A 15,925-nucleotide genomic window follows, 5' to 3' on the forward strand; every position below is an offset into this window, starting at 1 on the left:
CTTAAGAATAATTTAAAAAGAGAAAAGCGTAATAAGCGGGGAAAAAAAAATAAGGTGATGCTGCTGAATCTGCTGGACAGGAATCACCGCTTGGGGTTTAGAGCACAGTTTCCCTCACGAATGTGCTTCTGCGAATTGCAATAGTCGGGTCAAAAATGAGAAATGAATTTAAAAGCCCCTCCCTTTAGGAAAGACGAATCTCTGTGTGTTTGTGTTTAGCGTTTTCATTGCTTGTTTTGCTTTGTTTTGATTACAGCTTTTCTATGCCGGGCCGAATGTGCGGCGGCGAAGCGGCAGGCCAGTAAACAGCGGCGGGCTCGGCCGGGAGGCGCCATGGCGGCGGAGGGCCTGGCGGGGCTCCTGCCCGCACAGACGCAGCTGGAGTACGCGCTGCTCGATGCGGACACCCCTCAGGAGAAGGAGAACCTGGTCTACCAGTACCTGAAGAAGATGGACAGCCGGGAGCGGGACCTGACAGTGCCCGAGCTCGGCGGAGGTGGGTGGAGGGACCCGGATGCGCCGCGGAACCACTGCCCCGTCGGCTGGTGTAGAAAAAGCTGGTTTTGCTGGGCAGCGGGCTCGTGAAGGCACGGGAGCGAAGGAGAAAAGAACCTCTTTACCTGTATCCCGCTTGCTACCTCTTGTAAAAACGCCTTCTTTCAAGCCTCGTTCTTAAGCTTCCGACAGCTTTGTTAACTCTTCTTTTTTAAATAGAGGCTTTCGGATTTTTGCAGGAAGCTTTCTTCTGGTTCCTTTGGTTTTGCTGCAGATCTTGCCCTACCACTTCAGGCCTTTCTGAGCTCTCTCACCCCCTGACCAATTTGTGCTTGCTGATTTTCACGTTCCTGATAAAGTGTTTCGTGCTGGAGGTGCCATCCTGGTTCAGTGGTGTTCTCTTTTCCCCTTCCCATATTCCTGTGACTCTTGTGCAAAGCATTCATCTTGCAATTCCTGCTCTGGCTGCTCACAGCCTTAGCGATGTTTGCTGGGGCTGTGAGAAATGAGGGGTTGCAAGACAGAGACCCAAACAGATAAAATACAGGATTAACATTATACACACAGCATAGGAGTGAATTCTGATTTCTAACCGCTGTGAATGCTTTTTCTGTCTGGATTTGGCCTCCTGAATTGAATCTTCACTATCATTAGTATTGTTTTGCTTTCTGTATTCTGTCAAAGCTTCTGTTCTTTTCTAGAGATGAGATTAAATAAGTAGCCAACACTTTTTAATTCCAGTATGCTTTAAGGGAAGATATTTTAATTCTAGTGAAAAGGGAAGTGATGCCACTAAAGCAGCCTGGTCTTCTTTCAAGAAGCAAAATGTAAAGCATCACTCTTGTACTGTAGAAATGCATGAACTGAAATTAATTACTGTCTCCAGTTCTGAATGTGCTTACATTCGTGTTGTATATACGAATATACATCAATATATACTGTGTCTGTGTATAGAGAGAGGCCAAACTTCCTCATAGTGAAGCAGAAGACAAATCTGCTGACTCGGGTAGCAATAACTTCTGGAGCACTGAGCTCATAGTTTGCTGAAATTGATGGGGTGAAGGTTCAGATTATTCTGAGTACATTTGTGCACTTCAGAAAAAATAGTCCTTTAAGAGTTGAGTTTGACTTCACAATGTATCTGTTTCCCCTTTTTCTTTTCCCCCCAAAATGTTGAGTGGCAAACAGTTACCTAAGACATTCATATCTCAATACCAGGATCAGAGTAGCATCAGTCACCAGTGAGAAAGCATTGCCTTCATGTTTCATTCAGATCAAGTAATAAGAATGAATGTCCAAGTATACTTCCACCTCTATCTGAAAGGGTTATAGTTCTGTCACCTGGGAAGTAATATTTCATAACTGTCATTTTAGATTGTTTAAAACGAAGGTCAAAACTAAAAAGGCAAAAATATTGAAGTCACCTCTGAAAATGGTTCTTCACAAAAATGTTGTAAAAATGAAGAGTTTGAGTTTTTATTCTGCTTGCATTTATGAGTTTTTAAATTAAGTAGTTATTAACACCTATGATGTTGTTAGGTGTTGAGTAATACAGATTCTTTTAAAATATATGGAAATTGTTCTTCAGCTTGCATCTTCTGGCAATTAAAGGGTACCCATTTAACTATATAGGTTGTACTTTCAATGTTACATTAAATTCCATAAAAAATTCATTTAGTAATTTTGAATATTTGTGTAATATGAGGATGAGTTTGATAAACGTAAGACTTCTGTTTTGCTTTTCTACTTGGTAGAAAGAGATGGGGTTGTTTACCTTAAGTGAAATGTACTAGAAATGTTGTGCTAGCATACCACTTAGGTACAAGTGTCTTCCTTTCCCTGCCCTTCCTCTAACTGGCTATCTGTTCTCTGTGCAGATCTACAGTGGTTAAACACTGAAGGTCCCATTTCTCTTCACAAAGACCTTTGTGGAAAAGTTGTGGTGTTGGATTTCTTCACTTACTGCTGCATCAATTGCTTGCACCTGCTGCCTGATCTCCATGAATTGGAGAACCAGTACTCTGATAAAGGTAAAAGAGCTTTGGCTTGCACAGAATAGAATTTCCTGGCAGCTTTGCAGGTGGAGTAGCTGAGTCACTTCAGTTACTAAACAGCTGGCAGCATTTCAGGGATGCCTAAAAATGTCTCCTAATCTTTTAAGTATCCTGACAAAGGTTACTGGCTATACTCTCGTCACATTTTTAGGTGGGGTTAAATATGGTGTTTCTTTAACTATACAGGCACAAAAGACAATATGTGTCTAAAGCATGAATCTGATATTCTCATAGGACTGTTTGCAAAATACACGGATGTAAGTTACGGGCACAAAGTTGCTGTATGCACATTTGCCTTACAAATCAACTCTGAGCAGGACATGGTTTAGTCTTTTTTTTTTTTCTAATTTAAATAAAAAATACGTAAACTTGTGTTTTTCCCCCCCCCCCCCCATCATTTTATTTTCAATTAGTAGCCATCTACCCTGAGAGAGGGGATTAAGCTCCTAAAGATTTAATCTGAAATAAAGCCCACCTCTCTCTGAACAAATGAAAATTCAGGGTAATTACTATTTAAAATTCAGTCTCTTGTCATTCTGATGACTTGTCAGAGAGGTGTTCTTACACAGAAAGGCGTCAGCTACTAAATTAACTTGTGTATTTTAGCAGTACTAATTAGATGAACAGTGTTACTTTCATTCAATAAAATATTTTAAGGACTGACACAGTAAACATTAAGGTTTACATTTTTGATTCTACAGTAACATTTCTGATCCGATTTTCATTTTGTCAGCATTTATTTTCATGTTCCCTGTTTTTGTTAGAATAACAGATGACAGTGTCATTGAAATTAAAAGTTCACTAAGTTAGTTCATTCATATATTGTAGGTTTAAACAGTGCTTTACAAAAGATCGAAATAGGATAATTTACCTGCTTTGAAAAACTTAACTGTTTGCTTTGGAGAAGTCTAGGAAATGGTATAATATTTTAGCTATGAGGAACTTCATTAAAGTAACATCTTCATAGCTTTTTTTTTTTGTGAAGGAGGCAGTTTTAAGTGGAAAGCAATGAGGAAATTATAAAGAGATTGTTCTGAATGTCAGCCATGCTGGAAAGGTCTGCTCCGAGACTTCAGAAGATGGCACTGATCATTGAATTGATAACATCTTTAAACAACACACATTTTAAAATGTAGTGCTGTTGTACTAATATAGCAGCCATCCCTGATTAAAAAAAATAAACTAAGCTGTTAAATCTGTTGGTAACAAAAGTGTTATTTTAACAACCTTGTACAAAGTACTTTGCTGATAGATATAACAAATGCTTTTTAGATTTGAGATATACAGGAACTGGAGTTTGGAAAAATTTGCTTGGGATGGAAGTGAAAAGAGTAAGTAGAAGGAAATGAGAGCAAGTGTGTAGGAGATAAAAGTTACCAGTCAGTAAGAGATGAGAGGAAAAGCCAGCTTGAGAAACTTGAGAAAAGTAAAGGCTGGAAGAATAAGACTGAAGTAGAAAGGATGATGGGCATACCAAAAATATCTTAAAAATACTAAGATAAGAACTTTTTTAGCATTCATCCAGATGCCAGAGTTTCATTCTATTTTAATCTGCTGCCTTCTTTAGTTAATGGAAGTCTGTTGTCCTTTCAGGATATGGGGGACAGATTCACTTCCACTTGGGTTGGTTTCTCCATCTCTCACCTCATAATTACAAAAAACACCTACAGCATTTACATACACATTTCATTTACGTATTTATCAGAAGAGTCCTGGTTCAGCAACAATGTTATTCAGAGGGAAAAAACAAATATTTTACTCACAGGTTATTTCATAGTGCATTTGGGTCTTTAATCTGGTGTTAGAATAGCTAAAGGAGTGTTTCTCCATATTTCTGCATAACTGAGAACAGAGAACAAACCTTAATATTGCTATAGTTTGCATCAGCATCTTTTTGTGCTTAATTTTTCATGTTCTAATTATTTTTGTCCACATGGTTTAAACCCTGTCTTGCTGGAAGAATGTAGAAACTTCATCGATGCAATCATTAGCTAAGACATCTAAACAAGAATCTGGAAGTTTCAGGATGATCCTAAGCCATTAAATATATCTTTGCACACATGCACACAGTTCTATTGTCTGGAACTTGAGATTTGTCTCAAAGTAAAGACTGCTTTCCATAGGATTAAGTGTCACTTAGCATCTTTATCTGATCTATTCTTGTTGCTATCTTCAGTGGAGCTATTTCTGTTTTTCAAGTGGCATTCAGAAAGTTATTTTAAACCCCAGTGCATATCCAGTTCATGTTATCAGCAGTCCAGAAATTACTTCTATAAGAGGGAGTACTTTCTAATATTCAGAAATAGCTTGGCATAACTCCAGTGTTATGCTCTGCTATAATCCTTCAGATAGTGTTTTAAATGGTGTGCATTTTCTTGTATCAGTGTAGCATCTGTTTCCACAGAAGTTTTCTTCATGAGGGAGTATTATAATGTCTATGCTGTACAGTATCAAATAAATTATCCTTCCAGCCTTAATGATATTTTTGATGGACAGATACAAGCACTGCTACTGATATTATATTGAAAGTGTTTAAATTGCTCTTCAGAGTTCATCAGTTTATGATACTAGAATTTGAGTTGTCTCACACTGCTACATGCCATGCCTATTGGATTGGCAACAACAGTACTGTTTCTTTGGTATTCTTGATTCTCTATCCATGAGAATTGTTTTATGCATCTCACGTGCAGAGCTTCACTCTTCCTTGTTTTCTTCCAGAAATGTTGCCACTCCACTAGTTGCTGTTCTTCCCTATTAATACTGTTTTACAGCTGAGGAGAAGAGCTAAAATAGAAAAATAAGTCTCTTTCTTTGTAAACAAATAAAAAGCAAGTCAAAGATTAAATTGGTTTCTTTGTTTGTTTGTTTTTTAAAAGAAGGAAACAAACTCCTCTGAGCTCAATAATCCAACTGTTCAAGTCATGAAATAATAGCCTCTTACACTTCTGACACAAAATAATTTACTTGAAATAAAAATTAAATATGAGTTGTGCTGCCAAAACAATAACAGCTCTGGCAGTCCTCCATTTTTAGAGATCATTCATCAAGTGCTAGCAATGCAGTGTGCATTGCTGCAGAAAATTTCTTTCCTGGAGCAGGTGTCAGACAACCATAATGTACAACAGGATGCTTATTCTCCTTTTGTAGAAGGGGATTATTTATGCTCTGGCTTTTGTACACTATAATATTTTTACTGCATTATTTGCAGTAACATAGTTGTTCAGTAATCCATATTGTATATTGGTTTAATCTTTAAAGCCTCAAAAAAAAAAAACCCACAGAAAACCCCACCCAAACAACCAGCCAAAACCAAACAGTAATGCAGGCATTAGAAGCAAGGTATGGTAGAATCCTTTATGTCAGGAACGCTCTCCTAAGGTAGAATTTGGATTTCTGCATTGTAGAATAGAGCAAGATGAACACATTCCACAACAAGTGTTTATAGAGGCTGAGAAGAAAACATTGTTAGGTTTAGAGACATTGGGTTGGTGGCGCAGATAGAAGTATGTTGCAAAGCTTTAAGGAAATGTAATGGCTTAATATCTGTTGAGTTGTTGAGATCTTTAAGAGCATAACAAGAAAGAGGTTTGACATCTTTGCAAAAAGTATATTTAAAAAAAGAAGTATCCACTGATCAACACAGGGAGATTTGCAGGTGTGCCTTTAGGTAGTCTCAGCAAGAGCAGCCTAAAAGGAAGCAGCTGCTACCCTGAATTCAAACCAACTGGATTGTTGATAACTGTTCTGGCAGTAGGCCTTGAAGATTTCAAGTCCTATTGGAAAAAAATAACAACAACAACAACAAAAAACAATGGCAAAATATAATAAATACCTGGAAGAAAGCAGTCCAAGATTTCTTAACTCAAAGAAGTTTGTGTAACAGAAAGTATTCTTCCCGTGCCAGCTAAATTAAGGACTCTGTAACATTCAGAAGAATAAGTCGCAGATTTAGACTGAATTAATTAAATTATTAAATGATAATCAGTGATGTGGGACTGATTCTTTAATAGGGGTGATTTTGCTTGTTTGAATCTAAGGGCCTGTCTGATCAGAAGTCATTAGGATGACAGACTCAGAGCAGCAGATGCAGTGGGAGAGCTCTCTGTGAGAAAACGAGTAATAAGTTTACCAGAAATATGATTGCAAACATGTAATATTTTTCAGATTAAACTTATGGGAACTGTTGAAAGTTTCATTCTGTTGTAACAAATGATTATTTTCAAATAAGTGCAAAATAGTCTTTTAATTATCTGCCACTACAAATAAGTGAATAGTTCATGCTCTGAAGTCTCACTGAAAATTTGTTAAGAAAACATTTGAAATTTGCTTTCTCCAGTTTAGTGACCTTTACCATATTCAAGTCAACATCAAATAAAGGCACTTAGATCCTTAGGAATACTCAGTGCACATCTGCTTTTATCCTTTTAACCTCTAAATTGTATCCTCCTTATATAAGTTTAATAGCTGTTCAACCGAGCCTATTTTGCCCATAGTAGTACAACACACCATCTTTCACTGTCATAATTGAAGCAAAAATTAATCCAAAATGGAACTTAAGATAAATGTAATTTAAGAACCTCATTAAGTTCTTCAGGACTCTGCACCAGTTGTATATTAGAGTTTAAACATCAACAGAAGAGGATTTAAATTGGATAGTTTTTCTTTTTCATCCCTGACACCCATAGGGTCTCCACATCTTCTCTTTTATGACGTTATTTGTATTGATGATAAAAATATAGAATTCACTATAGACATCAGTAGCTGGGGAAGGAAGAAAACGCTACAGATGTTTGAATACAAGCAATGCAAGAACCTATAAATGCTAAATATTTGCTTAGCTATGACTGGAAAAAAAAAAGAAAGCATTTGTTGCTGTTAAAATGTTTTTTAATTTAGTAAAATTAACTAAAAAGGATGTCAATCATAAGGATATTCTCACTTTCCCATTTAATTTAGCCTCTCTACTCAACCTAACACGTAAGATTATAACTTTTTCCTGGATAAAGTAGTAGAATGATTCCAGTTACCTGTGGTTATAAAAAGCTTGCAACATCCAGAAACACAGGTGATTTTTCAAAACGTAGTAGGATACAACACGTGGCATATACAGTAGTGACAGCAGAGCAGCAAGATCCAGGGCTGTAACAAGTGAGGATACTCTCAAATAGAACAGCAGCAGGCTCAGAAATAAAGGAAAGAAGCTGCTTACCTTCAGAAGGCTTCAGGTGCACAGTAACCTGAAGCAAGATAGCACTGCCTTGCTGGCCAACCTTTAAATGAGGTCTAGGAAGCAGTGGATCCTGGCTACACCCCTTTCAATCATTCAGGGGCATTGCTTGCACCTGAGCTCCCTTGGGTTGGCTCTGCCTTCCTACCAGGTGCTCAAATCTGTGACTTAGTATTTCCACTACACAGAGTTAACATCTAAAGATTTCAATTAGATCAGCAGTTTGGGTTTAAAGTTATTAAAGTTTAAAGTTATTGTATTGCAGCTTTCTACAACTGCATGGTTGTTACTGTCGTTATCTTCCTGGCTTCAGTAACGAAAGATCTTCGGTTTCTCATTCTTTTATGATGGCTGTGAGCAGCAGATTCTAGAAATGGAATGTTCTGAAATTTAATCAGATGTCACGGTTCAGATAGTCTCATTTATTTTAATCGCATCTCTGAATTTTAAAATAAAAATAACCCAAAACCCAAATCATCTCAGATTTGTCAAGTTATTTTGACTGTAACAACATGATGTTTATGGCTAAGTATTCTTTAAGCAGAAAATGAAACAAAATATGTTGTTGATGTCATGTACGTTGCTCGTTTAATTTCTGAGAGATTATGCTAGCAAACATAATTTAAAGCACTGAAAAAGGATCCAGAGTCATTTGTTGGAGTGTTTGAGGTTTTTGCCTCCTAGGAAGTACTAAAAAGTGACTTTGCTGAAGTAAGGTTCTTTGTTCTTTTTCTGTTAAGTAGGAGGGAGGTGTAAAATTTGGGACTGCTGATGAAATTATTTACATGGAGTGGAAGTATATTTGTTTTTTGTCATGCAGAGGAAAGCTGATGAGTTCTGAACTGCAGATTTTCTGTCTGAGTTTCATTGAAATGAGAAAATAAACAAGCAATTCAGTTGTGTGCTTTTTGAACAATTTATGGCTGATGCTGTCTATTCCACAAGCTGAATTATATTACTTTGTGCTTATCCAGCACCTTCATAGAATGGCCCTGCTTGGAAGGGACCCAAGCATCATAAAGTTCTAAACCCCTGCCACAGACAGGGCCACTAACCTCCAGATCTAATATTACACCAGGTTGCCCAGGGCCCCATCCAACCTGGCCTTGAATACCTCTAGGAATGGAGCATCCACAGCCTCTCTGGGCAGCTGTTCCAGCACCTCACCACTCTCATAGTAAAGAACTTCCCCCCTGACATCCAACCTAAGTCTTCCCTCCCTCAACTTAAAACCATTCCCCCTTGTCCTGCAGTTATCAACCCTTTCAAAGAGTTGATTCCCCTCCTGTTCATAGATTCTCTTTAGGTACTGAAAGGCTGCAATGAGGTCACCCCGCAGCCTTCTTTTCTCCAGGCTGAACAAGCCCAGCTCCCTCAGCCTGTCTTTGTAGGGGAGTTGCTCCAGTCCCCTGATCATCTTCATGGTTCTCCTCTGGACCCTCTCCAACAGCTCTCTGTCTTTCTTGTACTGGGGGCTTCAGACCTGGACACAGTACTCCAGATGGGGCCTCACAAGGGCAGAGTAGAGAGGGACAATCACCTCCCTGTCCCTGCTGGCCACCCCTCTTCTGATGGAGCCCACGATACCATTTCCTTTCCAAACTGCAAGAGCACACTACTGGCTCACGTTCAGTTTTTCATCCACCAGGACCCCCAGGTCCTTTTCCACAGGGCTACTCCAGGTGTACTTCTCCCAGTCTGTATACTTACCTGGGGTTACTCTCACCCAAGTGCAAAACCTTGCACTTTGCTGTGTTGAACCTCATTAGTTTGCCGAGGTCCCTCTGGATGGCATCAGTTCCTTCTAATGTGTCAACTGCACCGCTCAGCTTGGCGTCATCAGCAAACTTGCTGAAGGTGCACTTGAGCCCATCATTGATGTCATTGATGAAAATACTGAAGAGAATCTTCATGCTAGGATTTCAAGTGCAGTATCTCTATACTACTGATTATTTCTATTAAGCAAATATAGATCTTTTGTTACAAACATTAAGAGGAGGGGTAAAAATTGAAGATTAAATTGACTTAATCCACTTTTTTTTTTTTTTAAAGAAAGGAGTTGGGGCCTGGTATGTGATAGGCACTTCTTTTCATGATTTCCAGTGCTGCCAGCTTTATGTGAACGACAGGATACTGTTTTGATTTTAGGAGCCTGTACCATTCCTTTATTTTTTAAAGTTCCGTGTTATATTTGTGATTCCTAGTTTACAGTAGAAAAGTATTAATTTTCTGTAAACACCACAGTTGTGTAAAGGAATCAAGTCAAAGAGGAATGGTGAATACTTGAGAAAACACTGTATCAGTTGAACTGCTACAGTTTATCCATGATTATTTTCAAAGCATTTTCTGCCTTAATATGCAGAGTTTAAAAAATGAAGAACTATTTATGACATATTATGCTTTTTACTTGCTCCACCCTTCATTTTGAAATGTACTTAGTTACGTTGGAGGATAACTGCTTCGTTTTTACTGTTTTTAATTGAAATACAAATATACTTAAATGTAATAATTCACTTTTCCTTTCAGATGGTCTTGTTATTATTGGTGTCCATTCAGCAAAGTTTCCAAATGAAAAAGCTCTGGATAGCATTAAGAGTGCAGTTTTGAGGTACGATATTGTCCACCCTGTAGTGAACGATGCAGATGCAACACTGTGGCATGAACTAGAAGTGTCCTGCTGGCCAACTCTGGTCATTCTTGGGCCTCGTGGAAACATGCTGTTTTCGCTTGTTGGAGAAGGGCACAAAGAGAAGTTGTTTTTATTTACTTCAATAACACTGAAATTCTACAAGGAGAGAGGACAAATTAAAGATAACAATATTGGAATAAAGCTATACAAAGACTCCCTCCCACCTTCTCCCCTGCTGTTTCCTGGCAAAGTGACAGTAGATAAATCAGGAGAAAGGCTGGTGATAGCAGACACTGGACATCACAGGATTTTGGTCACTCTGAAAAATGGGCAAATTCTACACACTATTGGAGGTAAGGTTATGTACATTTTATTACAGACTTCTGCGTTTGGGGGTGAACTGTGTTCTGTGGTGCTCCTGTGACCTAGTAATTCAGAAGCATTGGTAGAATTTTTTTCCCCAAAATCACTTTTACTGGACATGGGAGGGAAAAAGCATAGTACTATCAACGAGAAGCTCCTATGCAAATGGTTGAGTTACCTCTAATTTTTTTTAATTTGTGTCATTAACTAAGTTCTGTATTTTTATGTGACAGCCTATATGAATTACAAAAATACAGTTTTTCTTTCTTCTGAAAGATCTTCAAATGTATCTAGATTTAAGTGATGTATATCCACATCTAGCAGCAAGATAGGGAAAAGAGATAAGAATGCTTCCCTTTCCAAGAGGAAAAAGAGAACATTGGATTATGGTGGTGGTGTGTTTCGGGGGTGCTTTTTGTTTGTTTGTTTGTTTTTGAATGAAGAGCACCTCTCATCAAACTCCCTGTACCAGTGGCACAAACAGTGCACTGAGTCATTATCCAAGTGAACCTTGGTCAAAGCATCATTCTCAGTGCTCTTCTCCTACAAGAAGCACAAATAGGGTTTATTATGACAAGAATCAGACAGTTTGGTTTCTGTTTTGTATGTGAGCTGAAGTCTCTGCTGACAAATTACCCGTCAGTGTTCTGGGACGTTCAATAAAGAGCAGCTTGGAGGGATGTGTCCTAATCTCTGAATTGGTACCTCGGTCCTAGTTATAAAGGAATGACTGGAATCCAGCACACTAGTACCTCAGTATTTCATGTCTGCTCAGGTCTGAATTGTATGCTTACAGTAAGTCGTAAAAGTTTGTGTATTTTAGTGACTCAGTTAAATGATTCTGTGGGCAGAAAATAGTGTAATTGAGTTGATAATACAGTAATAAATGTGGGCATGCACAAAGGTTGGAATTGCTATATTTGCATCATAAATCATGTTGCTCACGCAGCTCATGAATTTAAATGTCTTCAGCTGACACACAGTGCTGATGCACTTTAAATGTTACTCCATCTGAAATACCATGCTTACACTGATACTGCTTTATCAAGGTCGCATTCCTCTCTATTTCTTCACTGTGCTGTGCAGAAGGCTGTCACTCCATCATTCTCACTGCTCTCCCATGTAATTTGTTGCGTGTCATCTTTTTGCTAAGTTTTTATTAGTAATGAGAAAGTGCTGCTAATCGAACTCTAGTTTAATTGTATTTACAGTAAAATCAAAGCCACTGAAATGGAATTGAGGTTGGGATGTAAAATCTTTGCTGCTGACTTGCTTTGATGCAATTAGGAATAAATTTTAAAAAGGAGTTTTTGAGTGTTGTGTTCTGCAGTTACTATTGCCTCTCAGCAAGATGGAGCTGGAGCAATGTAGACCCCTACTAAGACTCTTGTCTGAAAGATAATCTTAAAGATGCAGAGAACTCATGAAGAATGAGTTCAAAACTTAGTGTGAGGCTACAGCAATTACGCATCACAGTGACTAAAATGAGGCTACACAGAAAGTACGTAATGTAACTCTGCGGGGCACTATGGAAGCACCTTTTAGAGTATGTGATTATCTTACAGATTGAAATAGACCAGCTATGTTTGAGTTTCTTTTTCTAAAATGAATCTTGAGTTTGCTTTGATTCATTTATAGGTCCAAATAGTGGAAGAAAAGATGGAAGATTTTCAGAGGCAGCTTTCAACTCACCACAAGGTGTTGCTATAAAAAATAATGTTATTTACGTAGCTGATACAGAAAATCATCTAATTAGAAAGGTAATTTTTCCATAAGAAAATGTAATCTCTTGTGCCTTGCCCTACTTACTTGAAAATGTATATCAAGTGACTTATTCTACAGATACTCTCAACATCAAGAAAGAAATTTGGTCTAACAGCTTCCTAAAAAATGCTTTTGTATAGTGGTTTTTTAAAGGGCTGCATATACCTTTTGTACTTCCTTTCAAATGAAGCTATGCACTACTTCTAGTGAGTCTTACTTTCCTGTTATAAGAAATAACTATTCTTAGTGCTGGAAGCAGAAGTTGGTTTTGTTTCGCTTCCAGCTGTGGCAGATTCTTATCAGAAGTTATTGTATTCTTACGGATTGATGGATATCTAAATGATTGGGACTACAATCTGTTTTAATACATGTGGGGTTTTTTTTCTGTTTAACACTTGCAAGTTTTTAGCACATAGAAACGTTGCTTTTAATATTCAATTGGAGTTGGATCTCAAACTCAGTGAGGTCAAACTTAGAATAATGAGAAGTTTGCTGAAGCAGTATCATGTTACCTTGTTATTAAAAGAGAGATATTAGAAGTCACTTAGAATATAAACATAGGGGAAAAAAAAGATAAGAAGATTTGGGCTGCAGAAATAAAAAATATTTTTTGCATCGACGCATGAAATGAATTGCAAAAATAATTTGCTTTGTATAGATTATGAAATGATCAAATGATGAGAAATAATTTACAGTATCTGAGCTCTTATAGCATATTCCTCTAGAACTTTAAAGTAACTATATCCATTGTCCATCTGAAAGACTTCTCTAGAAAATTTTAATGCTTTCTTCTAAAATTGCTGACCAAATCAGTGTTAAATTTTGGTGCATCTGGAAGAGAAATGCATTCAGTTGTTCTTCCTGCTGCCTTACCCTCCTACCACCAGCAGAAAGCATTATGGTAAAATTAATGATTTTCCTTCATAAGCAAATGCCTGAAATTTATTAGGATTTGAGTTTTACTTGCAAAGGTACACCGTTTTTTACATAGATTATCTCAGATTATCTGTATAACCTCTGTATTAACTACGTTTGCTGTTGTATATTTAGTGTATATAATTTTGCTTCTTACAGATTGACCTGGATTTAGAGATTGTGACCACTGTAGCAGGCATTGGGATACAAGGTGTTGATAAAGAAGGTGGAGCAAAAGGAGAAGAACAGCCTATCAGCTCTCCATGGGATGTGGTCTTGGGAAATTCAGGTGCAGTTTCAGTTGAGCTTTTAACAAAATCTCACATGCATGAGTGTTTGCTGAATGTTTTCCTGTTATGGTAGTAACCTAAAACATGAAATATTAAGATATACTTTACAATTGAGTCTAACAACTGGTGGTTTCATCTGTATAAGTACCACCATTATTAGCTGAGTCTAAGTTTCTGATGTGAATCCTGAAAAATGTGAGCTCTTAACCAATCTGAAGAAAAATTCTTCAGAAAGTTATGTATTTACTCAGTCAAAATACAGAAGGAAATTGTGATTGCCTTTGCTAGGCCAGTGCTTTATGCCAGGATGACTGAAGAAGCAGCTGCATTTTACAGGAAGTGGACATTGTCTGAAGTTCCTTTTCTTGACTGTATGGACACCTCACCATTTGTAAATATTTGAGTTTAGGAAATAAATTTTATCTGATGACTTCTGTTATTCCTGTTTAGATGACGTGAAATTGTTAGACTAATAGATCATGGTAGATTCAAACAGATAGAAGAACACCTCAGAAAACACCTTCCAAGCATCAGGAGATAATAATGAAGTCTTTGCAAGATAGTGTGTAACAAATCATCTCCTGAGGATTTAAGTGGTTTTCTTTCCTGATCAACTTAACACAGTCCTGAGCCTGACATCACATAACTGCCATGTTTTTAAATGTTATTAACTGGGAGTTAGTATTCCTTTCTTATGTTTCCATTTCAGTATGATTTAGAGCTTGCAAATGCAAGCTCCTTAATGACAGAAAAATGATTGTCTGTGGCATAAAACCCTTTGCATCAGGGAGAAAAATTTAGTTTAAGGGAACATGTAGCTAGTTCATGAATGCTGATTGTATAGTAGTCTTAGGGTACAAATACGTTGTTATTATATACAGAGTACTGCCAGCAGCCTTGACTACTCAAGTAAGCCATAGGCATCAATGTTATATTTAATGCTGTCAGTGACCCTTAGAGATTAAGAGTCCTACAGAGTCTTACTTAGGGAAAGCTGAAAGAGGATCTCACCAGATTTGGATTGCTGTTTATGATTTTTTCCCAATCTGATTTCACTCTTGTGATCCGGTAGACTGTTGTGTCTGAGTGCTATAGTTTTCATTTTCTTGAGCCAGCAACCCAATTGCTGTGGGATGTTGTTGCAGAGCCATTCTACAGGTCAGTAATGGAGGAGAATTCCAACTCAAAAAGTACTGCCCCAGTGGATCAGAAACTTAATCCTCTTAACAGAACTATTCAAAGTATACCTTAATTATACTTTGCCATTTTCATGGTGCTTTTTTTCCTGCATCTACTAGTAGCTGAGTATCTGTTGATACTTTTATTTTTGAGAGCTCTGATTGTTAAGTAAAATGTTAAATGATATGATTGTTATCAGCATGAACACAGTAATCACTGAATTAGTCACCTGTAAAGAATTAGTCATCTGCACTGTTTAACATTGCTGAATTTTTATCAGTGTTTATATAAAGATCAGATTTTCTGAATGCACTGTTTTCAGACCAGTGTAGGATTTTTTTGTATTCAGTCACATCCTACCAACCATTTGGCTGCGTAGATCTCTAAAAAATATTATAAAACTTTGAATTTAAGAGGAGATTAAATCAATTTAATCTTCTTTGAGAGGAGAATAGCATAGATAGGTAAAATTGGGGGGCTGCTTTTAGGATTTTTTAAGAGTTTTGGTATGGTTTTGTGTGAGAAAGGCAAGGTAGGGAAAATGTAAATGATTGTAATATCTACACGAATCTCTTCAGTAAACTGTAACTAGAGGGAGTTGTGGAAACATGAGGTTATACTGAGTAGTACTTTAACAGTAATGTGTCCCGTAGCCCAGTGTCATCAAAGTACAAAAGGCAGACACTATGTTGATGGAAGCACAGTTTGAAAATGACTTTGATACAGCAAATCTGCTTGGAATGCTTTGTTAATATTTAGTAGGGGAAGATACCACATACTGCCATATATTGTACATATGAAAAGAACAGTCGAATTATAGATGACCAGAGTGTGAGAGCAGTCCTGTTTTCCAAATGTTCCGGTGGGCAGGACAAGATTAGGCATGGGAAGGTTAGTAAAGTTGGTAAACTTGCTACCTAACAAGACTGTGGAGTTATCTTTTTGGACGTATTGGAAAGTGGGTTAGATGGTTGGTCATGAGCTGTAGATGTGAGGTGGTACGTAGCAT

General features: G+C 37.5%; 1 protein-coding gene across 1 annotated transcript in view; it reads left to right on the forward strand.

Moving 5' to 3' along the window:
• Positions 1–172: 172 nt before the first annotated feature.
• NHLRC2 (NHL repeat containing 2) overlaps positions 173–15,925 on the forward strand; it is a 38,693-nt gene continuing 22,940 nt past the window's right edge. Inside the window, exons 1-5 of the mRNA XM_085228930.1 lie at positions 173–496; positions 2,373–2,525; positions 10,303–10,758; positions 12,407–12,528; positions 13,607–13,736. Of these exons, the coding sequence (XP_085085056.1) occupies positions 334–496; positions 2,373–2,525; positions 10,303–10,758; positions 12,407–12,528; positions 13,607–13,736 (1,024 nt within the window). The 5' untranslated portion in view covers positions 173–333. The remainder of the gene's footprint in view (positions 497–2,372; positions 2,526–10,302; positions 10,759–12,406; positions 12,529–13,606; positions 13,737–15,925) is intronic.

This window comes from Meleagris gallopavo, chromosome 8, assembly GCF_905368555.1.
Source record: "Meleagris gallopavo chromosome 8, MGAL_WU_HG_1.1, whole genome shotgun sequence".
NCBI classification, from domain to species: domain Eukaryota; kingdom Metazoa; phylum Chordata; class Aves; order Galliformes; family Phasianidae; genus Meleagris; species Meleagris gallopavo.